Here is a 21,222-nt window from a genome sequence, read left to right as displayed (position 1 = left end):
AGATCAACTGTCTTCAAACTTTTTTGGTTCCAACTGTCCGTCTTTGATGTCCTATATTACACTTTTAACCAAAGGAAAAATGGCTATCTGTACCGGTGTATTGATGTTATATAGTTATATCTACAGTGAAATTAGTATTATATCTACAGTAATCATGGCCAACTGTACCGATTGATTTATCTACAGTTCATGACCAACTGTACCGGTGTATTGATGTTATATCTACAGTAATCATGACCAACTGTACCGTATTGTGTATTGAATCAATTTATATAGTTATATCTACAGTAATCATGGCCAACTGTACCGGTTATATATGTTATATAGTTATATCTACAGTAATCATGGCCAACTGTACCGGTGTATTGATATAGTTATATCTACAGTAATCATGGCCAACTGTACCGGTGTATTGATGTTATATAGTTATATCTACAGTAATCATGGCCAACTGTACCGGTGTATTGATGTTATATCTACAGTAATCATGGCCAACTGTACCGGTGTATTGATGTTATATCTACAGTAATCATGGCCAACTGTACCGGTGTATTGATGTTATATCTACAGTAATCATGGTCAACTATACCGGTGTATTGATGTTATATCTACAGTAATCATGACCAACTGTACCGGTGTATTGATGTTATATAGTTATATCTACAGTAATCATGGCCAACTGTACCGGTGTATTGATGTTATATCTACAGTAATCATGACCAACTGTACCGGTGTATTGATGTTATATCTACAGTAATCATGGCCAACTGTACCGGTGTATTGATGTTATATCTACAGTAATCATGGCCAACTGTACCGGTGTATTGATGTTATATAGTTATATCTACAGTAATCATGGCCAACTGTACCGGTGTATTGATGTTATATCTACAGTAATCATGACCAACTGTACCGGTGTATTGATGTTATATCTACAGTAATCATGGTCAACTGTACCGGTGTATTGATGTTATATCTACAGTAATCATGACCAACTGTACCGGTGTATTGATGTTATATCTACAGTAATCATGGTCAACTGTACCGGTGTATTGATGTTATATCTACAGTAATCATGGTCAACTGTACCGGTGTATTGATGTTATATCTACAGTAATCATGGTCAACTGTACCGGTGTATTGATGTTATATCTACAGTAATCATGACCAACTGTACCGGTGTATTGATGTTATATAGTTATATCTACAGTAATCATGACCAACTGTACCGGTGTATTGATGTTATATAGTTATATCTACAGTAATCATGGTCAACTGTACCGGTGTATTGATGTTATATCTACAGTAATCATGACCAACTGTACCGGTGTATTGATGTTATATCTACAGTAATCATGTACCGGTGTATTGATGTTATATCTACAGTAATCATGGCAACTGTACCGGTGTATTGATGTTATATCTACAGTAATCATGACCAACTGTACCGGTGTATTGATGTTATATAGTTATATCTACAGTAATCATGGCCAACTGTACCGGTGTATTGATGTTATATCTACAGTAATCATGACCAACTGTACCGGTGTATTGATGTTATATAGTTATATCTACAGTAATCATGGCCAACTGTACCGGTGTATTGATGTTATATAGTTATATCTACAGTAATCATGGCCAACTGTACCGGTGTATTGATGTTATATAGTTATATCTACAGTAATCATGGCCAACTGTACCGGTGTATTGATGTTATATAGTTATATCTACAGTAATCATGGCCAACTGTACCGGTGTATTGATGTTATATCTACAGTAATCATGGCCAACTGTACCGGTGTATTGATGTTATATCTACAGTAATCATGACCAACTGTACCGGTGTATTGATGTTATATCTACAGTAATCATGACCAACTGTACCGGTGTATTGATGTTATATAGTTATATCTACAGTAATCATGACCAACTGTACCGGTGTATTGATGTTATATCTACAGTAATCATGACCAACTGTACCGGTGTATTGATGTTATATCTACAGTAATCATGGTCAACTGTACCGGTGTACTACAGTAATCATGACCATGTATTGACCAACTGTACCGGTGTATTGATGTTATATCTACAGTAATCATGACCAACTGTACCGGTGTATTGATGTTATATCTACAGTAATCATGGCCAACTGTACCGGTGTATTGATGTTATATCTACAGTAATCATGACCAACTGTACCGGTGTATTGATGTTATATAGTTATATCTACAGTAATCATGGCCAACTGTACCGGTGTATTGATGTTATATAGTTATATCTACAGTAATCATGACCAACTGTACCGGTGTATTGATGTTATATCTACAGTAATCATGACCAACTGTACCGGTGTATTGATGTTATATCTACAGTAATCATGACCAACTGTACCGGTGTATTGATGTTATATCTACAGTAATCATGGCCAACTGTACCGGTGTATTGATGTTATATCTACAGTAATCATGACCAACTGTACCGGTGTATTGATGTTATATAGTTATATCTACAGTAATCATGGCCAACTGTACCGGTGTATTGATGTTATATCTACAGTAATCATGACCAACTGTACCGGTGTATTGATGTTATATCTACAGTAATCATGGCCAACTGTACCGGTGTATTGATGTTATATCTACAGTAATCATGGCCAACTGTACCGGTGTATTGATGTTATATCTACAGTAATCATGACCAACTGTACCGGTGTATTGATGTTATATCTACAGTAATCATGACCAACTGTACCGGTGTATTGATGTTATATAGTTATATCTACAGTAATCATGGCCAACTGTACCGGTGTATTGATGTTATATCTACAGTAATCATGACCAACTGTACCGGTGTATTGATGTTATATCTACAGTAATCATGGCCAACTGTACCGGTGTATTGATGTTATATCTACAGTAATCATGACCAACTGTACCGGTGTATTGATGTTATATAGTTTTATGTCGCCACAAAGATTGGAGGACATTGAGTACGTAAACATGAGCTTTGTTTAATTAGCTGTTTTCCGACATCACTAACATGCACAAACAAATCTCTAACCTCATCCTGTGGTTGTTATCTTGCCAAGACATTTTCTAATCAAAATTCCATTTTAATGTAAAATTCCTCAATACCAGATCGTAGAATTCCATGGTTAATTAGTGCTTATGTTGTTGGTATGTATATTGCATGTTTGTACTTTTACAAATTTACACAGAAGTTGATGGCAAGCAAATAAAATCCTGTTAAAACATTACATGGTCGGACTGTTCCAGCGCACTTCATCAAATCGGTTAAATGTTGCACATGTCCATAGGTTGGTTTTATCTTCTTTATAATATACGCCTTCTAGACACGGAACACTGGAACTGAACCATCCGATTACCGTCCTTGGACTGGTTTAGAAGAGTAGACGGATTGGTCAGCTGGTCAGTAATATCAGTTATTTATAGTAACATGTTTGGTTTTATGTCTATCAATTCAAACTGACCAATATTTCGAAGATAGCAAAATAACTCTCTTAAACTCTAAATGTTCACGTGACAGATAAAACATAATTAGGTACTGTCTAATAATGAAAAAGTCATCCGACTTCGTTTCAGTTAGATCTTACTCTCAGATTTCAATATATCGATATAAGATTCATATGTATCTCGTATACTAAATAGAATTATCTCCTCTTAAAGGGTAAAGAAGAACGTCACTCGAACATACCTACAGCTATATAAGATCATTTCGCCGTTGACCAAGACAGTTACATCATGTACAATACGTTGGTTAATTGATGTATACAAAGAGTATATTATCAGTGCCTTCAAATCTAAGCTGTGAGGGTGATGAAAAACAAAAGTCGTCAGGCATTTCAACATTTACTGAAAATTCAGAGTCGAAACTTCCAGCAGATTGTTGTCAATCTTTTTTTACCATGCGCACGCCAAAATCACTTGTTGAAACAGTTATTTTTTTCAAATGTGGTTTTAAATGTGTACAGCTGCTTTCCATTACTGTCGAATACACCAAAATATATATAAGGCAGGTGTATTCAGGCAATGGTAGCGCCAGTTGCGGGTTAAACTTGATAAGCCGCAACACTGTCTTCTCATCGACCACAACATTGTACTCCGATGGCGTTATCGAGATTCTCTATTGAACTGTACGCCCACAATTTAAAATGTTGCTTGTCGAAATGGCAACAGACTAGATAACATATTCTCAAAATGATGGCTTTTAGATAAAAATAACAATCTTCCCGTCACTGAATCCGACTTAAGGGGAGAACGTTATGACTAAGGTCATATATTGAATGATGAGGCATGTCACCCTAGTCCAGAGGACAAGCTGCAGGGTGTTGGCGTCCACATTACCATCTCTGTGACATACGACTTTTGTTACAATCAAATGTATATTAAAATGAAAACAATATGATATACATATCTGTCAGTTTGTAACATTATATCTAAACCTTTCAATATATACAACTCATGTCACATACTATGTTGTATGATTGATAAGTGATGGATGGATCTTGCATGAGGACACCAACAGTATTTCCTTAGTTTTATATATATGAGAGAGAAAATCGACTAAACAGTTAAACTGTTTCATAATTTGAATATAAGCAATCACCGTCCAATCGATATCTTGATGAGCATCAATACGGTTTGGTTACAGTAGTTTTCGTTCATATTCAATTCAGTAATCGGCCGTATATTTCGAAATGTTTATCCTTAGAGAGTGAAAATGTACAGCAAATGTAAAAATCACAACAGGCCCAACTTAGTGTAACTTATCAGAAACATAACATAAATAGACTAATAGAAAACTGAAATGAAGGTTTTAAAAAGTACTGAATAATACCACGCGTCGAGGTTTTCTCCGTTTTCAATATATTCTGAAAATATTTCTACATTGATAAGGCGTCCGACTTCGAATCAGAAAGTTGCGAGTTCGAGTCTCGTCGTGGCCATGTGTGTATTTTTTATTATTTCATTTCAACAAATTTTATTGACAAGATGTAAACGTCAAATTGGATTGAATAACAGGCAAAGCCCATGTAAATTCTCTCCAAACATTGAAGTGGCTAGAAGTAGAACACATGTAATTAGGACTGAAAAATAACAAATGCAAGGGAGGTATTATCATTAATTTCATCTGCTATACGTTTTTTCATCAAGTTAAACTTTTATGTTACTTTTCCATAGATCGAACATAGCTTCGTATCAGTCAAGAGACTTAATATCCAACCAACCATTGCACTACATGTAATTAACAAGTATCACATCAGTATTTCTCCTGTTAAGAAATTATGTATAAATCAAAAGACATGTCCACCTGTGAAAGTACATATGATTTGTTTACTTTTCGTATTTCAGTTGCCCATAACAGTCGGGTGTTCTCGTGAAAAGTAGATGTTCCATCAACTGACCGCTATCCTAATACGGGTGTACAGTATACGCGCTATATATTTTTTTCATTTTATTTTAAGAAATAAGATTGGGAAAAACTACCTGAATGTAAAATGTAAATATATGGATTAGTAATCACATCATTTTTGTTCATTACCAATAATTGTAAAATACCAAACACAAAAACATTCATTAATGAATATCAACGTCTTATTTTAAAACTGTTATTGGCCAATTATAACAATAAGTGTTCATCGCATCCGTGTCCCCCTTTTATCCACTCCTGGTCGTTGTACAATAGGTTTATTGATGTCCAACACTGCGACATCGATGCTCAATTGTTTTCAATGGTAAGGAAAGTGCTGTCATGTTTGTTGTGTGACAGCCTTGTTTGTTGTCAGTGTCTCTGGGAAAAACACGTCTTCTGTTGTCAGTCTCTGAGAAGGGTGCCTTTCTACACCCAGAAACACCTAAAATCATCGCATTAGTACAAAAACCACAGGTACTGTAATCTAAGTTATATTTAATGTTGGTTTCAGTTCATGCCACTTATTTCTAAGCGTTTGTTTCACGACGTCATCAGCAAAAATGGCGTCTATGCTAGCAAGAGACAGCGTCCATACCGACTGTCTGTCCAGTTTAAATGTACGGGCCGCTATAGCATACTCCTCTGACAACGTGGTATCAAACATGCCTTTGTCGTCTGTCTGTAACATATATCAAAATTATTAGAAAACGTGGTATCAAACATGCCTTTGTCGTCTGTCTGTAACATATATCAAAATCATTAGAAAACGTGGTATCAAACATGCCTTTGTCGTCTGTCTGTAACATATATCAAAATAATTAGAAAACGTGGTATCAAACATGCCTTTGTCGTCTGTCTGTAACATATATCAAAATAATTAGAAAACGTGGTATCAAACATGCCTTTGTCGTCTGTCTGTAACATATATCAAAATAATTAGAAAACGTGGTATCAAACATGCCTTTGTCGTCTGTCTGTAACATATATCAAAATAATTAGAAAACGTGGTATCAAACATGCCTTTGTCGTCTGTCTGTAACATATATCAAAATAATTAGAAAACGTGGTATCAAACATGCCTTTGTCGTCTGTCTGTAACATATATCAAAATAATTAGAAAACGTGGTATCAAACATGCCTTTGTCGTCTGTCTGTAACATATATCAAAATAATTAGAAAACGTGGTATCAAACATGCCTTTGTCGTCTGTCTGTAACATATATCAAAATAATTAGAAAACGTGGTATCAAACATGCCTTTGTCGTCTGTCTGTAACATACATCAAAATAATTAGAAAACGTGGTATCAAACATGCCTTTGTCGTCTGTCTGTAACATATATCAAAATAATTAGAAAACGTGGTATCAAACATGCCTTTGTCGTCTGTCTGTAACATACATCAAAATAATTAGAAAACGTGGTATCAAACATGCCTTTGTCGTCTGTCTGTAACATATATCAAAATAATTAGAAAACGTGGTATCAAACATGCCTTTGTCGTCTGTCTGTAACATATATCAAAATAATTAGAAAACGTGGTATCAAACATGCCTTTGTCGTCTGTCTGTAACATATATCAAAATAATTAGAAAACGTGGTATCAAACATGCCTTTGTCGTCTGTCTGTAACATATATCAAAATAATTAGAAAACGTGGTATCAAACATGCCTTTGTCGTCTGTCTGTAACATATATCAAAATAATTAGAAAACGTGGTATCAAACATGCCTTTGTCGTCTGTCTGTAACATATATCAAAATCATTAGAAAACGTGGTATCAAACATGCCTTTGTCGTCTGTCTGTAACATATATCAAAATAATTAGAAAACGAACATCGGACAAAATACATTACCAATAGAAATATAGACTGTATCATCAAAGAATTTAAAAACAGAAATTTACAAATGTCCATGTATTTATTTTTGTTAGAGACATTTGATTAAATTGTAAATTCTATTTGATTTCAAAGATCACAATTGTAAGTAAACAACTAGGTAATAAATTGACAAGATCCAGGACATCGTAGGCAAGATCCGGGAAAACGTAGGCAAGATCCGGGACAACGTAGGCAAGATCCAGGGGCCAAGATCCAGGACAACAAAGGCAAGATCAGGAATAACGTAGGCAAGATCCGGGACAATGTAAGCATGATCTAGGACAACGGAGGCAAGATCCGGGAAAACATAGGCAAGATCCGGGACAACGGAGGCAAGATCAGGAATAACGTAGGCAAGATCCGGGACAATGTAAGCATGATCTAGGACAACGGAGGCAAGATCCGGGACAACGTAGGCAAGATCCGGGACAACGGAGGCAAGAACCAGGACAACGGAGGCAATATCCGGGACAACGGAGGCAAGATTCGGGGCAATGGAGGCAATATCCGGGACAACGGAGACAAGATCCGGGGTAATGGAGACAAGGTCCGGGACAACGTAGGCAAGATCCAGGACAACGGAGGCAACATCCGGGACAACGGAGGCAAGATCTGGGGCAATGGAGACAAGATCCGGGACAACGTAGGCAAGATCCGGGATATCGTAGGCAAGATCCGGGACAACGTAGGCAAGATCCGGGACAACGTAGGCAAGATCCAGGGGCCAAGATCCTGGACAACGTAGGCAAGATCCAGGACAACAAAGGCAAGATCAGGAATAACGTAGGCAAGATCCGGGACAATGTAAGCATGATCTAGGACAACGGAGGCAAGATCCGGGAAAACATAGGCAAGATCCGGGACAACGGAGGCAAGATAAGGAATAACGTAGGCAAGATCCGGGACAATGTAAGCATGATCTAGGACAACGGAGGCAAGATCCGGGACAATGTAAGCATGATCTAGGACAACGGAGGCAAGATCCGGGAAAACGTAGGCAAGATCCGGGACACCGGAAGCAAGATCCAGGACAACGGAGGCAATATCCGGGACAACGGAGGCAAGATTCGGGGCAATGGAGGCAATATCCGGGACAACGGAGGCAAGATCCGGGGCAATGGAAACAAGATCCGGGACAACGGAGGCAAGATCAGAAATAACGTGGGAAAGATCCGGGACAACGGAGGCAAGATCCAGGACAACGGAGGCAATATCCGGGACAACGGAGACAAGATCCGGGGCAATGGAGACAAGATCCGGGACAACGCAGGCAAGATCCAGGACAACGGAGGCAAGATCAGGAATAACGTGGGAAAGATCCGGGACAACGTAGACAAGATCCGGGACAATGTAGGCAAGATCCTGAACAACGGAGGCAAGATTTGGGACAACGTAGACAAGATCCGGGACAACTTGGGAAAGATCTGGGACAACGTAGGCAAGATCCAGGACAATGTAAGCATGATCTAGGACAACGGAGGCAAGATTGTGGACAACGTAGGCAAGATCCAGGACAACGGAGGCAAGATCCGGGACAACGTAGGCAAGATCCAGGACAACGGAGGCAAGATCAGGAATAACGTGGGCAAGATCCGGAACAACGTAGACAAGATCCGGTACAATGTAGGCAAGATCCAGGATAACGTGGGCAAGATCTGGGACAACGTAGGCAAGATTCTGGACCACGTAGGCAAGATCTGGGACAACGTAGGCAAGGTGTGGGACAACGTGGGCAAGATCTGGGACAACGGAGGCAAGATCCGGGACAATGTGGGCAAGAACCGGAACAATGCAGGTAAGATTCATACTTTTAGTAGTGTTTGAACAAACATCAACAAACAGTACATATTCTGTATAAAATTTTTACCATATGTTGATATGAGTCACCACGAAGGAATTCAGAAATACCGAATTTCGCAAAAAAAAAAAAAAAAAACACTGAAATATATAAGGCAAAAACAAAATCAATACAGTAATGACATCACGGCATCATTTACATATCCGATCTATCTGATAATGAACATTTTGCAATATGGTACAGCAGTAATAACATCCTGTAATTAGTATGTTATCTAAGTTATCTTATCTAAAAAAAAGTCAGGCGATACCCTTATTTGCAAATTCATACAGTTATCAGTTTTACTTGGTGTTATAAATTAAATACAAATGTTTGTTGAGGTACTGGGTTTATCGCCCCGCGAACAGCCAGAGTCACTGTAAAACTGGGCTGCCTCACTGATCATCATGCGGGAAGCCCGTCGCATGGTATCTACAGCAATCTGGGTGAAGTGTGTTGCATATGGACAGTTCATACGGTACGTGAATTCAAGACAATGTGAACTCGGGTCAGTGTGAATCAAATACCGACGGAGGAACAATACCATAATGCATTCCGTACAAAAAATGATGGGCGTTTAAAAGTGTATGTTAAAAGTGTGTGTCAAAAGTGTTTGTCAAAGGAGATACTAGTACACTACATCTATTGATAGAAAAAGCATTTATTACATTCACAGTCAGCGAATAATGTGATGATAAACGATAGCAAATCACTGAAAACTAAGGAGAGAAAAGCCTCGAACTGTTATGATTTTCACCGAACATATCGATTCAGGGAATTAATGTGCTTCAACAAGTTCCATCGGCAATGCAAATGACCAATACATCACCAACAATACACCATCTGGAGAAAAGAGGCAAACCTAAGAACATGGTTTACGCTGGTAGATATACACAAGAAACAATCAGCAGAGTTATGTATGAATAGCCTTATCATACCACCAAGAGTTGGTGAGCCCCAGTAATACTGGTAGTGAGTGATGATGGAACCCATCATCGACCTCGGTTATTGGAGATGGCTGACAGCGAGACCATTAAGGTCAAATCGCACCAAAGCAACTTATGAATTTATATGACATTCCGGACCCGTAATTAATTCTCCTGACGAGTCGGCACAATGAGGCGGAACATTGGTTTGTGTATACAAGCGTGGAGCAAGAATGCACTTTGTACAAATTGATTGTCGCTATGGGTATATATTACTTGCAGGAAAGAAGTTTCTAAATAGTAAATTTATTCAATGTTAAGTGTGAAAATTCATCCCATCTTCCATTAATGCCTTTTGATTCAATTAAAAATATTTGTCAAAGTCACATCTTACAAAGTCCCATGTACGACTAATATTCTATAACTGTAAAGGTAATGTTAAACCTTGTGATGGTTATACAAACATCCTAGTGTGTTGATAACCCCGTTAGGTAGGTTAATATAGATACGATAATGTTTGTAGAAAATCTATGTTAAAGTTTTGTATATGTTTACAGAAGACATGTACAATTATGAATATTGACGCCGGCTAATAATTGCATTTAAAAAAACAACGATAAATGATTTCTGCTTTATCCCTATTAATGATATCAATCACTTCCGGTATCTTGTAATATTAATGATATCAAACACTAACGGTACCTTGTAAAATTAATGACATCAAACACTTACGGTACCTTGTAATATTAATGACATCAAACATTTACGGTACCTCGTCGTGATGATGACATTAAAATCATCTACTTCTTGTACCCAGTTCAATGCTTACTTTATCGAGTAATATTTATGTAGTTTTAAGGACATTTGCATAAGCTGACAATCAGCTGACGGAAGACTTCAAATCACGCCTCCATCAGCGACTATCTGGTGATGGCAATAATCATAACAACGAGGCGTAGACACCACAGACAAGGCCTGGGTTGATCTTGTATCAAGGAAACAGGCTATCTGACACAACACACATTGATTGCCATCATAAATCATGTCTTTCATGTTGATAAATCTAAGCTAGCTTCTATCAAATTTAATTTAGAGAAGTGCCTAATAAAGTTGACGAAATTGGCAATGAACGTGGTATCTGCGGTGCAACATATGTGCTAAGAGAATGTCCATTTCCCACACCGAGGTGTGTTTTATAGCAAAACATGATTCAATATTATTGAAACCTGGATATGCTGCCATCGTCTCGGAAAGAACTCATTTAGTATATCAATAAAAATGACTGGCATTCAGGGAATTAAGATGGAGATGAAAGGCGGCTGCCAACAAGTCATATTCTGAGCAATGATCTTAAAGGAGGTGGTAAACACTTCTCACAGTAGTGTTGACAGGATGCTAAAACATTGCACAAGCTTTAAAAGCAATTGTCATGAAACACTCTATATATCATTAAGCTATGTAAGTAAGCACTTAACTAAACATTATCTAGTTAGGGAATACCTTTAGGATATGAACAATGAACATATATCTATTGTCCATTGTTACACCAATACAAATTCTGATATTATCAACTCTCTTGTGGATCTTCTTCAGTCGCAGCTATATCTACAACTTGTATCGTAACTGCTATACATTGTTAACCTGTTGTAGATTACACAACAATCATCAATATCATACAATCTAACTCGGTTGTGAACCTCAGCAAATCAACATTACTTACATTTGTACACAGTAACTCGTTTATCTCAATAGCCGACATTTGTTACTGTTATACAATGTAACTCGGTTGTGAACCTCAGCAAATCAACATTACTTACATCTATACACTGTAACTCGTGTATCTCAATAGCCGACATTTGTTACTGTTATACAATCTAAGTCGGTTGTGAACCTCAGCAAATCAACATTACTTACATCTGTACACTGTAACTCGTGTATCTCAATAGCCGACATTTGTTACTGTTATACAATCTAAGTCGGTTGTGAACCTCAGCAAATCAACATTACTTACCTCTGTACACTGTAACTCGTGTATCTCAATAGCCGACATTTGTTACTGCTATCTACTGTAGCTCGGTTGTGGATGTCAGTAAACTTACACTAGTTACTGCTATCCATTGTGACTCTGTAAGACGGTTGTGGATGTCAGTAAACTGACATTCGTTACTGCTATCCATTGTAGCTCGGTAGTGGATGTCAGTGAACTGACATTCGTTACTGCTATCCTTTGTATCTCGGTTGTGGATGTCAGTGAACTGACATTCGTTACTGCTATCCATTGTAGCTCGGTAGTGGATGTCAGTGAACTGACATTCGTTACTGCTATCCATTGTAACTCGGTTGTGGATCTAAATAAACTGACATATGTTACTGCTATCCACTGTAACTCGATTGTGGATGTCAGTAAACTGACATTCGTTACTGCTATCCATTGCAACTCGTTTGTGGATGAAAGTGAACTGACATTTGTTACTGCTATCCACTGTAGCTCGGTTGTGGATGTCAGTGAGCTGACATTCGTTACTGCTATCTATTGTAGCTTGGTAAGACGGTTGTGGATGTCAGTAAACTGACCATTCATTACTGCTATCCATTATCTTTTTAAATAGACACAATAGTGCTGAATAATGAATGAAATCAACGCTTTCTGAAATTTGTAAGTACTTACACCAATAATGCAAGGATGGTTTTTGTTGTACCAGAACTGGAACTGATGTTGATCATAGTTTGGAACTGTCTGACCTTTTACATTGGAGGTTAAACACAGTTCTAAAAGAAAAGGCAAAAAACAGCACTCATGAATCCAAGCTTTTCATTGCAAAATAAAATGTTTTATGAACCCCAGCTGCTTCAAGTATACCACAACTCAAAATTATCTTTGCTGTTCCCAGTTGATGAAGTCAACAAACATAATTTTAAGTACATTGTGTTGCCTGAATCATGAAATACACCAAGCTATTTTTGGTTTTTGTATCATGACATAAAATTTTTGATTGACCATTAGAAAATGAAAGAATTTCTCACGAAAGGAAAAAATAAAGTAAAAAGTCTGTGTTCTGTTTAAATAAGATCAAAATAACTTTTCACTAATCTATCTCACTTCTTTACAAATGCATCAAGTGTGACCTCTGACATTTTAATTCTACCTTTCATCCAGAATAGCTAAGCAGGTGACAGATCTTAATTATTACAATAGATGTTGCATGTACAAGCAATTTTCATACAAAACTTTTTCATATTCAAATGGATCAAATATTATCTTTTTGATTTAGGAGTAGGACTCAATGTATTCAATATTATCTACCTAGTGGTATCTTGTGTTACTGATGTAGTGGTATCTTGTGTTACTGATGTAGTGGTATCTTGTGTTACTGATGTAGTGGTATCTTGTGTTACTGACATAGTGGTATCTTGTGTTACTGACATAGTGGTATCTTGTGTTACTGACATAGTGGTATCTTGTGTTACTGATATAGTGGTATCTTGTGTTACTAACATAGTGGTATCTTGTGTAACTAACATAGTGGTATCTTGTGTTACTGACATAGTGGTATCTTGTGTTACTGACATAGTGGTATCTTGTGTTACTGACATAGTGGCATCTTGTGTTACTGACATAGTGGTATCTTGTGTTACTAACACAGTGGTATCTTGTGTTACTGACATAGTGGTATCTTGTGTTACTGACATAGTGGCATCTTGTGTATCTTGTGTTACTAACATAGTGGCATCTTGTGTTACTGACATAGTGGTATCTTGTGTTACTGACATAGTGGTATCTTGTGTTACTGATGTAGTGGTATCTTGTGTTACTGACATAGTGGTATCTTGTGTTACTGACATAGTGGTATCTTGTGTTACTGACATAGTGGTATCTTGTGTTACTGATGTAGTGGTATCTTGTGTTACTGACATAGTGGTATCTTGTGTTACTGACATAGTGGTATCTTGTGTTACTGACAAAGTGGTATCTTGTGTTACTAACACAGTGGTATCTTGTGTTACTAACATAGTGGTATCTTGTGTTACTGACATAGTGGTATCTTGTGTTACTGACATAGTGGTATCTTGTGTTACTGACATAGTGGTATCTTGTGTTACTGACAAAGTGGTATCTTGTGTTACTAACACAGTGGTATCTTGTGTTACTAACATAGTGGTATCTTGTGTTACTAACATAGTGGTATCTTGTGTTACTGACATAGTGGTATCTTGTGTTACTAACATAGTGGTATCTTGTGTTACTAACATAGTGGTATCTTGTGTTACTGACATAGTGGTATCTTGTGTTACTGATGTAGTGGTATCTTGTGTTACTGACATAGTGGCATCTTGTGTTACTAACATAGTGGCATCTTGTGTTACTGACATAGTGGTATCTTGTGTTACTAACACAGTGGTATCTTGTATTACTGACATAGTGGTATCTTGTGTTACTGACATAGTGGTATCTTGTGTTACTGACATAGTGGTATCTTGTGTTACTGACATAGTGGTATCTTGTGTTACTAACATAGTGGTATCTTGTGTTACTAACATAGTGGTATCTTGTGTTACTAACATAGTGATATCTTGTGTTACTAACATAGTGGTATCTTGTGTTACTAACATAGTGGTATCTTGTGTTACTGACATAGTGGTATCTTGTGTTACTGATGTAGTGGTATCTTGTGTTACTGACATAGTGGTATCTTGTGTTACTAACATAGTGGTATCTTGTGTTACTGACATAGTGGTATCTTGTGTTACTGACATAGTGGTATCTTGTGTTACTGACATAGTGGTATCTTGTGTTACTGATATAGTGGTATCTTGTGTTACTGACAGAGTGGTATCTTGTGTTACTAACATAGTGGTATCTTGTGTTACTAACATAGTGGTATCTTGTGTTACTGACATAGTGGTATCTTGTGTTACTGACATAGTGGTATCTTGTGTTACTGATATAGTGGTATCTTGTGTTACTGACAGAGTGGTATCTTATGTTACTAACATAGTGGTATCTTGTGTTACTGATGTAGTGGTATCTTGTGTTACTGACACAGTGGTATCTTGTGTTACTGACATAGTGGTATCTTGTGTTACTGACGTAGTGGTATCTTGTGTTACTGATGTAGTGGTATCTAAGTTACTCACAAAGTGATATGCTGTATTATCAAACTAGAGGTAACCTCTGTTATTGACCTAGTGGTACCCTGTGTTACTAGGTATCCTGTTTAACTAAAATATTGGTATTCTGAGTTACTGACCTAGTGGTATTCTGTACTGTAGCACCATATTAACAAGTGTCTCATTCCCACCACATTCTGGTTGTAGACATGTACCGTGACCAATCCGTCCTGTCCTTGCACCCAAATCCTGCAGTATGTGTTTTGTTTCCTCAGGAGCAGGCACCTGAATTTATTATGGAAGGACAATTATCTCAAAATGCAAGAGTTTATTCATAAGACAGTCTATTAATTTCCTGGTATGATTTCTTAGGACGTACAAAAATCAGATGTCCCATTACAATGTACTAACTAATGTTTCTCACAGAATTCTGCATACATATTTCTCATTGCCCTTGAGCTGAACAATATTCAAACCTGTTTCTTTGTACCTTGTTATGTTCTTTTGCTAATCTGTAATTTTTTTTTTGCTGTTAGTTTTTGCAAGACTTATTTTTTGTATTTGTCCCAGTTGTGGCTACTTCATAGAGAGTAAATGTCATGCATGTAATCAAACACAACATCAGAACTAGAATCGTTAGGGTTAAGTAAGGTGAATTATACCTCTGCCAAATGTAAGGAAAGCTTCAGTCCCCTATTGTGGGCCTCATTGAATACAGGCAAATAGTCCCTTGCATCACCAACCTATCAACAACAATAGCAACATTAGTGATAGACACATACATGATCAGATGCAGCTATGTTTAATAAGTATGATAATAACTAACTGGTTGAAATATTTCATCGGCACATTTCTATTCAATAACAACAAAATAACATTTTCTTTTATAAATTATGAGCAATTTCCTATTTATATTCTGATCATCAAAAACAATCATTATAATGTTTATTAAAGTTTGTACCTATGTATCACACCTATTGTTTAATCTATTTTAGAGAAACTTGCTAGTCTTATCAACCATGGTTTTATACTTCTACTGGTAAGTCTCATGTTCAACAACTTAATAATTTTCCCTTTCGGCTGAGATCTCCCTTTTTTAATATACATATCTATCAGAGCCAGGATTAGTTACACAGGAGACAAAGGTATGCTGTGATTATATACATTTATCATATGGTTTAGTTACATGGGAGACAGAGAAATATACAAGGTTACATACATTTATCATACGGTTTAGTTACACGGGAGACAGAGAAATATACAAGGTTATATACATTTATCATACGGTTTAGTTACATGGGAGACAGATAAACAAGGTTATATATATTTATCATAGGGTTCTGTTACATGGGAGACAGAGAAATATACAAGGTTATATACATTTATCATACGGTTTAGTTACATGGGAGACAGATAAATAAACAAGGTTATATATATTTATCATAGGGTTCTGTTACATGGGAGACAGAGAAATATACAAGGTTATATACATTTATCATATGGTTTAGTGACACAGAAAACAGAGAACAAGAAATAATTATATACACGTATCACATGGTTAAGTTACATGGGAGACGGAGATATATACAAGGTTAAATACATCTATCCTATGGTTTAGTTACATAAAAGACAGAGGTATAAAATGGTTACATACATCTACTACATGGTTTAGTTACACAGCATATAGAGAGGTATATGAGTCAAGGTGTTCAATCATATGCTACATTTACGACTGCTAGTTGGAAATCCACTATAAGGGAAATAACTCTTACTTTCCTAAACTATATTAAGCGTGTTCTTCCTATCTTTCCACCTCACACCTTGTCAGACAAATGTGTGAGTTAAATATATAGAATACTCTATTAAACAGTGAAATCAAGTAGATCATTGTGATAACTAGCAAATATTTTGTCTTCTAAATGTAGACAAATTACAAGGACAAGACATATACACTGAAATTTTCAGCCTATATACTTGTTAATTACTGTGGAATTTGAATGAATTTTTGCACAATATGGTAAGATCATGAAGCAGTCTTTCCCTACAGTGTTGTGATCACTGCTATTATCAGCAGTTATAACTTTTATCAGAAATCTGTTAACAACACTGAGTGATCTCTATCACGTCACCATTATCCTACAAGTCAAGATCTGAAATAGAGTCTTATCCTCCTGACTATTCAATTGTAAGGAATACTTTATGACATAAGGAAACTTACCTTTGGATCTCCACTGAAATCTATTCCTATCACCACTCCATTACTGATGTCTCGATAACGTTCTGCTAGCTTCATAGTTGTTAGTGCAATATCCACTCCCAGTCGCCGGTCAATTGAGAGGAGGAAACGGACAATAATATCAAGATAAGATGTGTCCTTAATGGCTTTCAACACTGCCTCCACATACAGCTCACGAGACAGGCCTGTAGCAGTGATCTCCCTTGGAGTACTCCTCAATTCAAGATATTTTACATTGTCTGCAGCAAATTCTTGAATCACATCACATGTTATCTGTAACAAATGATACCAGAGGGATCGTGGCACCCAACATTGAATGATCATATTGATTGTATGCATGACTGATTGATTCTCTTCTATCCCTTTTCCTCTGAATCATTTGATTACAAGAGAATCCTACACATGACATCTAAGAAAGATCTAACAGGAACTTTCTGATAAATAACAATAAAAAAAACTTCAACTGTCGAAATCAAAGATGGCTGCCTGTCATTTATTTTGTTTCACTGATCAGTCGAAAAATGAAAGAAGCACAACTAGGAACTTAGGGATTGAGAAATATCTTTACATTTCGTCTCAAGAACTAGTGATAACAAACTTCAACAGTCAAAATCCAAGATGGCCACCTGTCAACCCTTTTTTTTCACTGATCTAAATTAAATGGATACAACTAGGGAGAGAGGAGTACTGACAATTGAAGATCGTGAAATAACCCAGTGCTTCCAATATTTCTCATGAAATATAAATAACAAGGACGGATTAATGACAGAAATAAATAAATGCTGATTTAACCAGTTCCTTTCAATCATGAGATGGTGGGCTAAACATGTCAATTATGCAAATTGGCTTTCAAATTCATGTCATCGAAACCATCACAAAACTTATATCTCGACTAACATTCAGTTACAATAAATGACTTTTTAAAAGTGCTTTCAGTGATTTATTAAAAGAAAACAAATTTAAGAGTCTCTGACTCATCTGTTTTGGCTGCGATTCAATTTGTTTTAAACTTCTGTTATGCACTGTTTCCAGATACTAAACAGATTATATCATCCAATCATTTCAACAAGATAACCAACAGCTACAGAAATAAACACAAAATCAAGTGCTCTGACATTTATCCTGCCAATTCAAATGTTGTCTTTTTTATGAAACAGCTAACTTGCAACAAAGCATTGATTTCATGAAAGATTGTGATCTGCAGCAGTGCTGGTTTCTTATTGTTTTTAGTTCTTTACTGGTAATTATTTTCCTTGAAAGGGAGGAATGGAGAAGTAAGGGAGATTGAGACATTCTTTTTTGTATGAAGATATAGATTCAAAAACAGGTAACAATCAGTCCATATGACTTTATGAAGCATAAAGTATCTAATGTGGCTCCATACTCACTGAGAGTTTCCTTTCTGTGTCCTTTATTATAAGACATTAATCAGACTATGAACAATCTTCACTCACTAATGCATCATCTAGAATGTCTTTTCTTTTCATTTAAGACATCTATTTTTTCTCATAGGTATTTTGCTATGACTCAATCTTCATTGCAATTTCAATAGCTAACATGTATTATTAAATCATAAATTTATCTTTTAGTATCTAATTATATTATTCTATAAATAGCAAAATTTGAACAGTAAACATAAGTGACATAATTAGTAGATACTGATATACAAATGTATCTCTGGTTTATTGTGAAACTTACAATATATATGTCTTCTGCACAATCAGATAATGTTTGCATCAACTTCAATCTTTTGAAAGAACTGAAAAAAAAACAATAAAAAACCCAGATAACCAGAAAAGATAGGAAAATAATTGCAGAAGTTCAACAAAATATATCATTGAGAAATACATTTTGATATTGAATCAGATTGTTTTCAATTATCATAAAATTTTTAAATGAACATAAATGATTTGAATTGAAAATATGCAGATGTATGTAACCCTGGTAAATACTAGCCACAATCTACCACTCTGCTAGAGTGAACTTCTGGTAAAATACTAACCACAAAATATCACTAGAGAGAACTCTTCAGCTTGATTGGTTGAGCCTCCGACTAGTAAGCCAGAGATCCTGGGTTCAAATCCTAGTGGCGGCATTTAAATAAAGAATGACCTCTGTTACATTGGACCCAGGAATAGAACTTCGCTATGCCCCACCAGCATGGCGGTAACCCCTGGAAACTCGACAAGTTATTTCCTGGAGGGAGAGTATGTAACCCTGGTAAAAACTAGTCTCAATATACCACTCGGCAAGAGAAAACTTCTCTTTAGCTAGATTGGTTGAGCATCAGACAAGTAATCCAGGGGTCTCGAGTTCGATTCCTAGGGGAGGCATTGAAATATATGATGACCTCTGTTACATGTACATCTACTTCTCAAAATGTTCATTTATCAATAAAATGAAAAAGTTTAATATTGGTGAGTACTGACTTACTCTTCCAGAGGTTCTGTCTGTTTCTTGTCAAATCGTACATTTGATATCTCTTCCTCTCGCCCTTTTCTCTTCAATAATTTTTTTATTGTCTCCTCACTGATTGAGCCATTAATATGAGCATGCAGTTCCTGTTTTCAAAACAAGTTAATTCCTTACATGATTATAAATATTTTTTATGATCATACAGTTTCTAAATATAGCAGACATCAAACACAAAAGAACCAGATTAATATCAACACATTAACCACAGCAGAAACACTGTAAAATTTGGTACTGGAAATAAACAACAATAGTCACAGGTTCCTACATTCAGATAAAGAAACCATGAAACTGATTTTAACACAATTATATACATACAGCATGTAACCATGATATTGCAGTTACATTTTCCTTGTCCACATCAAGTATGAAACAAGGATTGATAAAAGAAACATATTAATGAACCATTTACAAAATAATAATAACAATAACCAGTCTCGAGCATTTCAAAGTCTCTAATTGTTTTTGCATGTCTCATAGCTTTCCAACAATTTTGTTACTAATCTTACCACTTTCGGGAGGCGATGATAAAAATCTTTGTTATCCATTCTCACAATTGCTTATCTCTCGAACAGGATAAAAAAACTGCATCATATGAATAAGAACAAATTTTTAAAATGCATTAAAATATGTGATTTGGTTGATACAGTTGTTCAAATACAGTTATGTCAAGTAGCCCGACTTTCGTCCGGCTGAACGCTAGGAACTGGACATTTTGATGACAGCTGTTTGAACGTTTGGTGTGTCAAAGGCAAAGAGCATAGGTACAAGTTAATATGTAAATACTTAATACGACAGGTGGTGGACTGAACTTACTGGTAGAAGAGGGAATGAATAAGGGTTGCACATGTGTTCAATGAAAACACATTGTTCGAGTAATGAGTACTGAATATTTCAGTGTAAAAACACTTTACGGTGTATGTATATATCCAATTAAATCCAACGTTCAGAGTAATATCATTTCATCATCTGGCAGTACAATTTGTGCAATTAATGTTATGATTGTATTGTATATAATTGTGTAGATTTAGTACATGCAGACGTCACTAACCGTAGGTCAAAGGTTATAGCACTATTTTGTTTTTCACAGCAAAGAGTTTCTAGGCGCGTTCGTTTCTGTCCACATTGAGCGAATAAGAAACAAACCATATGCGCTTTCTTTTATCCGGTCGTAACGGGACGCAGGTGAAACGTTAAAGAACAGGCTCGAACCGTGTTTTCATCCCGATATGACGACCAATGATAAACTTTACCAAAAATTCACTTTATCGGGTATAGACAATTATACTGACGTTGTAATTGCATATTCTCAAGCAGATTTTACAAATATTT

The 21,222-nt window shown here is 36.3% G+C and overlaps 1 protein-coding gene across 1 annotated transcript; it reads right to left on the bottom strand.

Moving 5' to 3' along the window:
* Positions 1–5,132: 5,132 nt before the first annotated feature.
* LOC132551985 (adenosine deaminase-like protein) lies at positions 5,133–20,900 on the bottom strand. The gene is made up of 9 exons (XM_060216130.1): positions 20,707–20,900; positions 20,400–20,475; positions 19,852–19,979; positions 19,117–19,177; positions 17,401–17,691; positions 15,845–15,925; positions 15,323–15,467; positions 12,742–12,842; positions 5,133–6,112 (listed from the first exon to the last, which is right to left on the bottom strand). The coding sequence occupies exons 2-9, from the start codon at positions 20,436–20,438 to the stop codon at positions 5,918–5,920; spliced, it is 1,041 nt and encodes a 346-aa protein (XP_060072113.1). The 5' UTR covers positions 20,439–20,475; positions 20,707–20,900; the 3' UTR covers positions 5,133–5,917.
* Between the last annotated feature and the right edge of the window lie 322 nt (positions 20,901–21,222).

Source organism: Ylistrum balloti, unplaced genomic scaffold (genome assembly GCF_031769215.1).
Source record: "Ylistrum balloti isolate Yb309-2 unplaced genomic scaffold, AGI_CSIRO_Ybal_v1 Utg370230, whole genome shotgun sequence".
NCBI classification, from domain to species: Eukaryota; Metazoa; Mollusca; class Bivalvia; order Pectinida; family Pectinidae; genus Ylistrum; species Ylistrum balloti.
The sequence above is the reverse complement of the archived record's forward strand: the minus strand, read 5'-3'. Positions and strand labels throughout refer to the sequence as shown.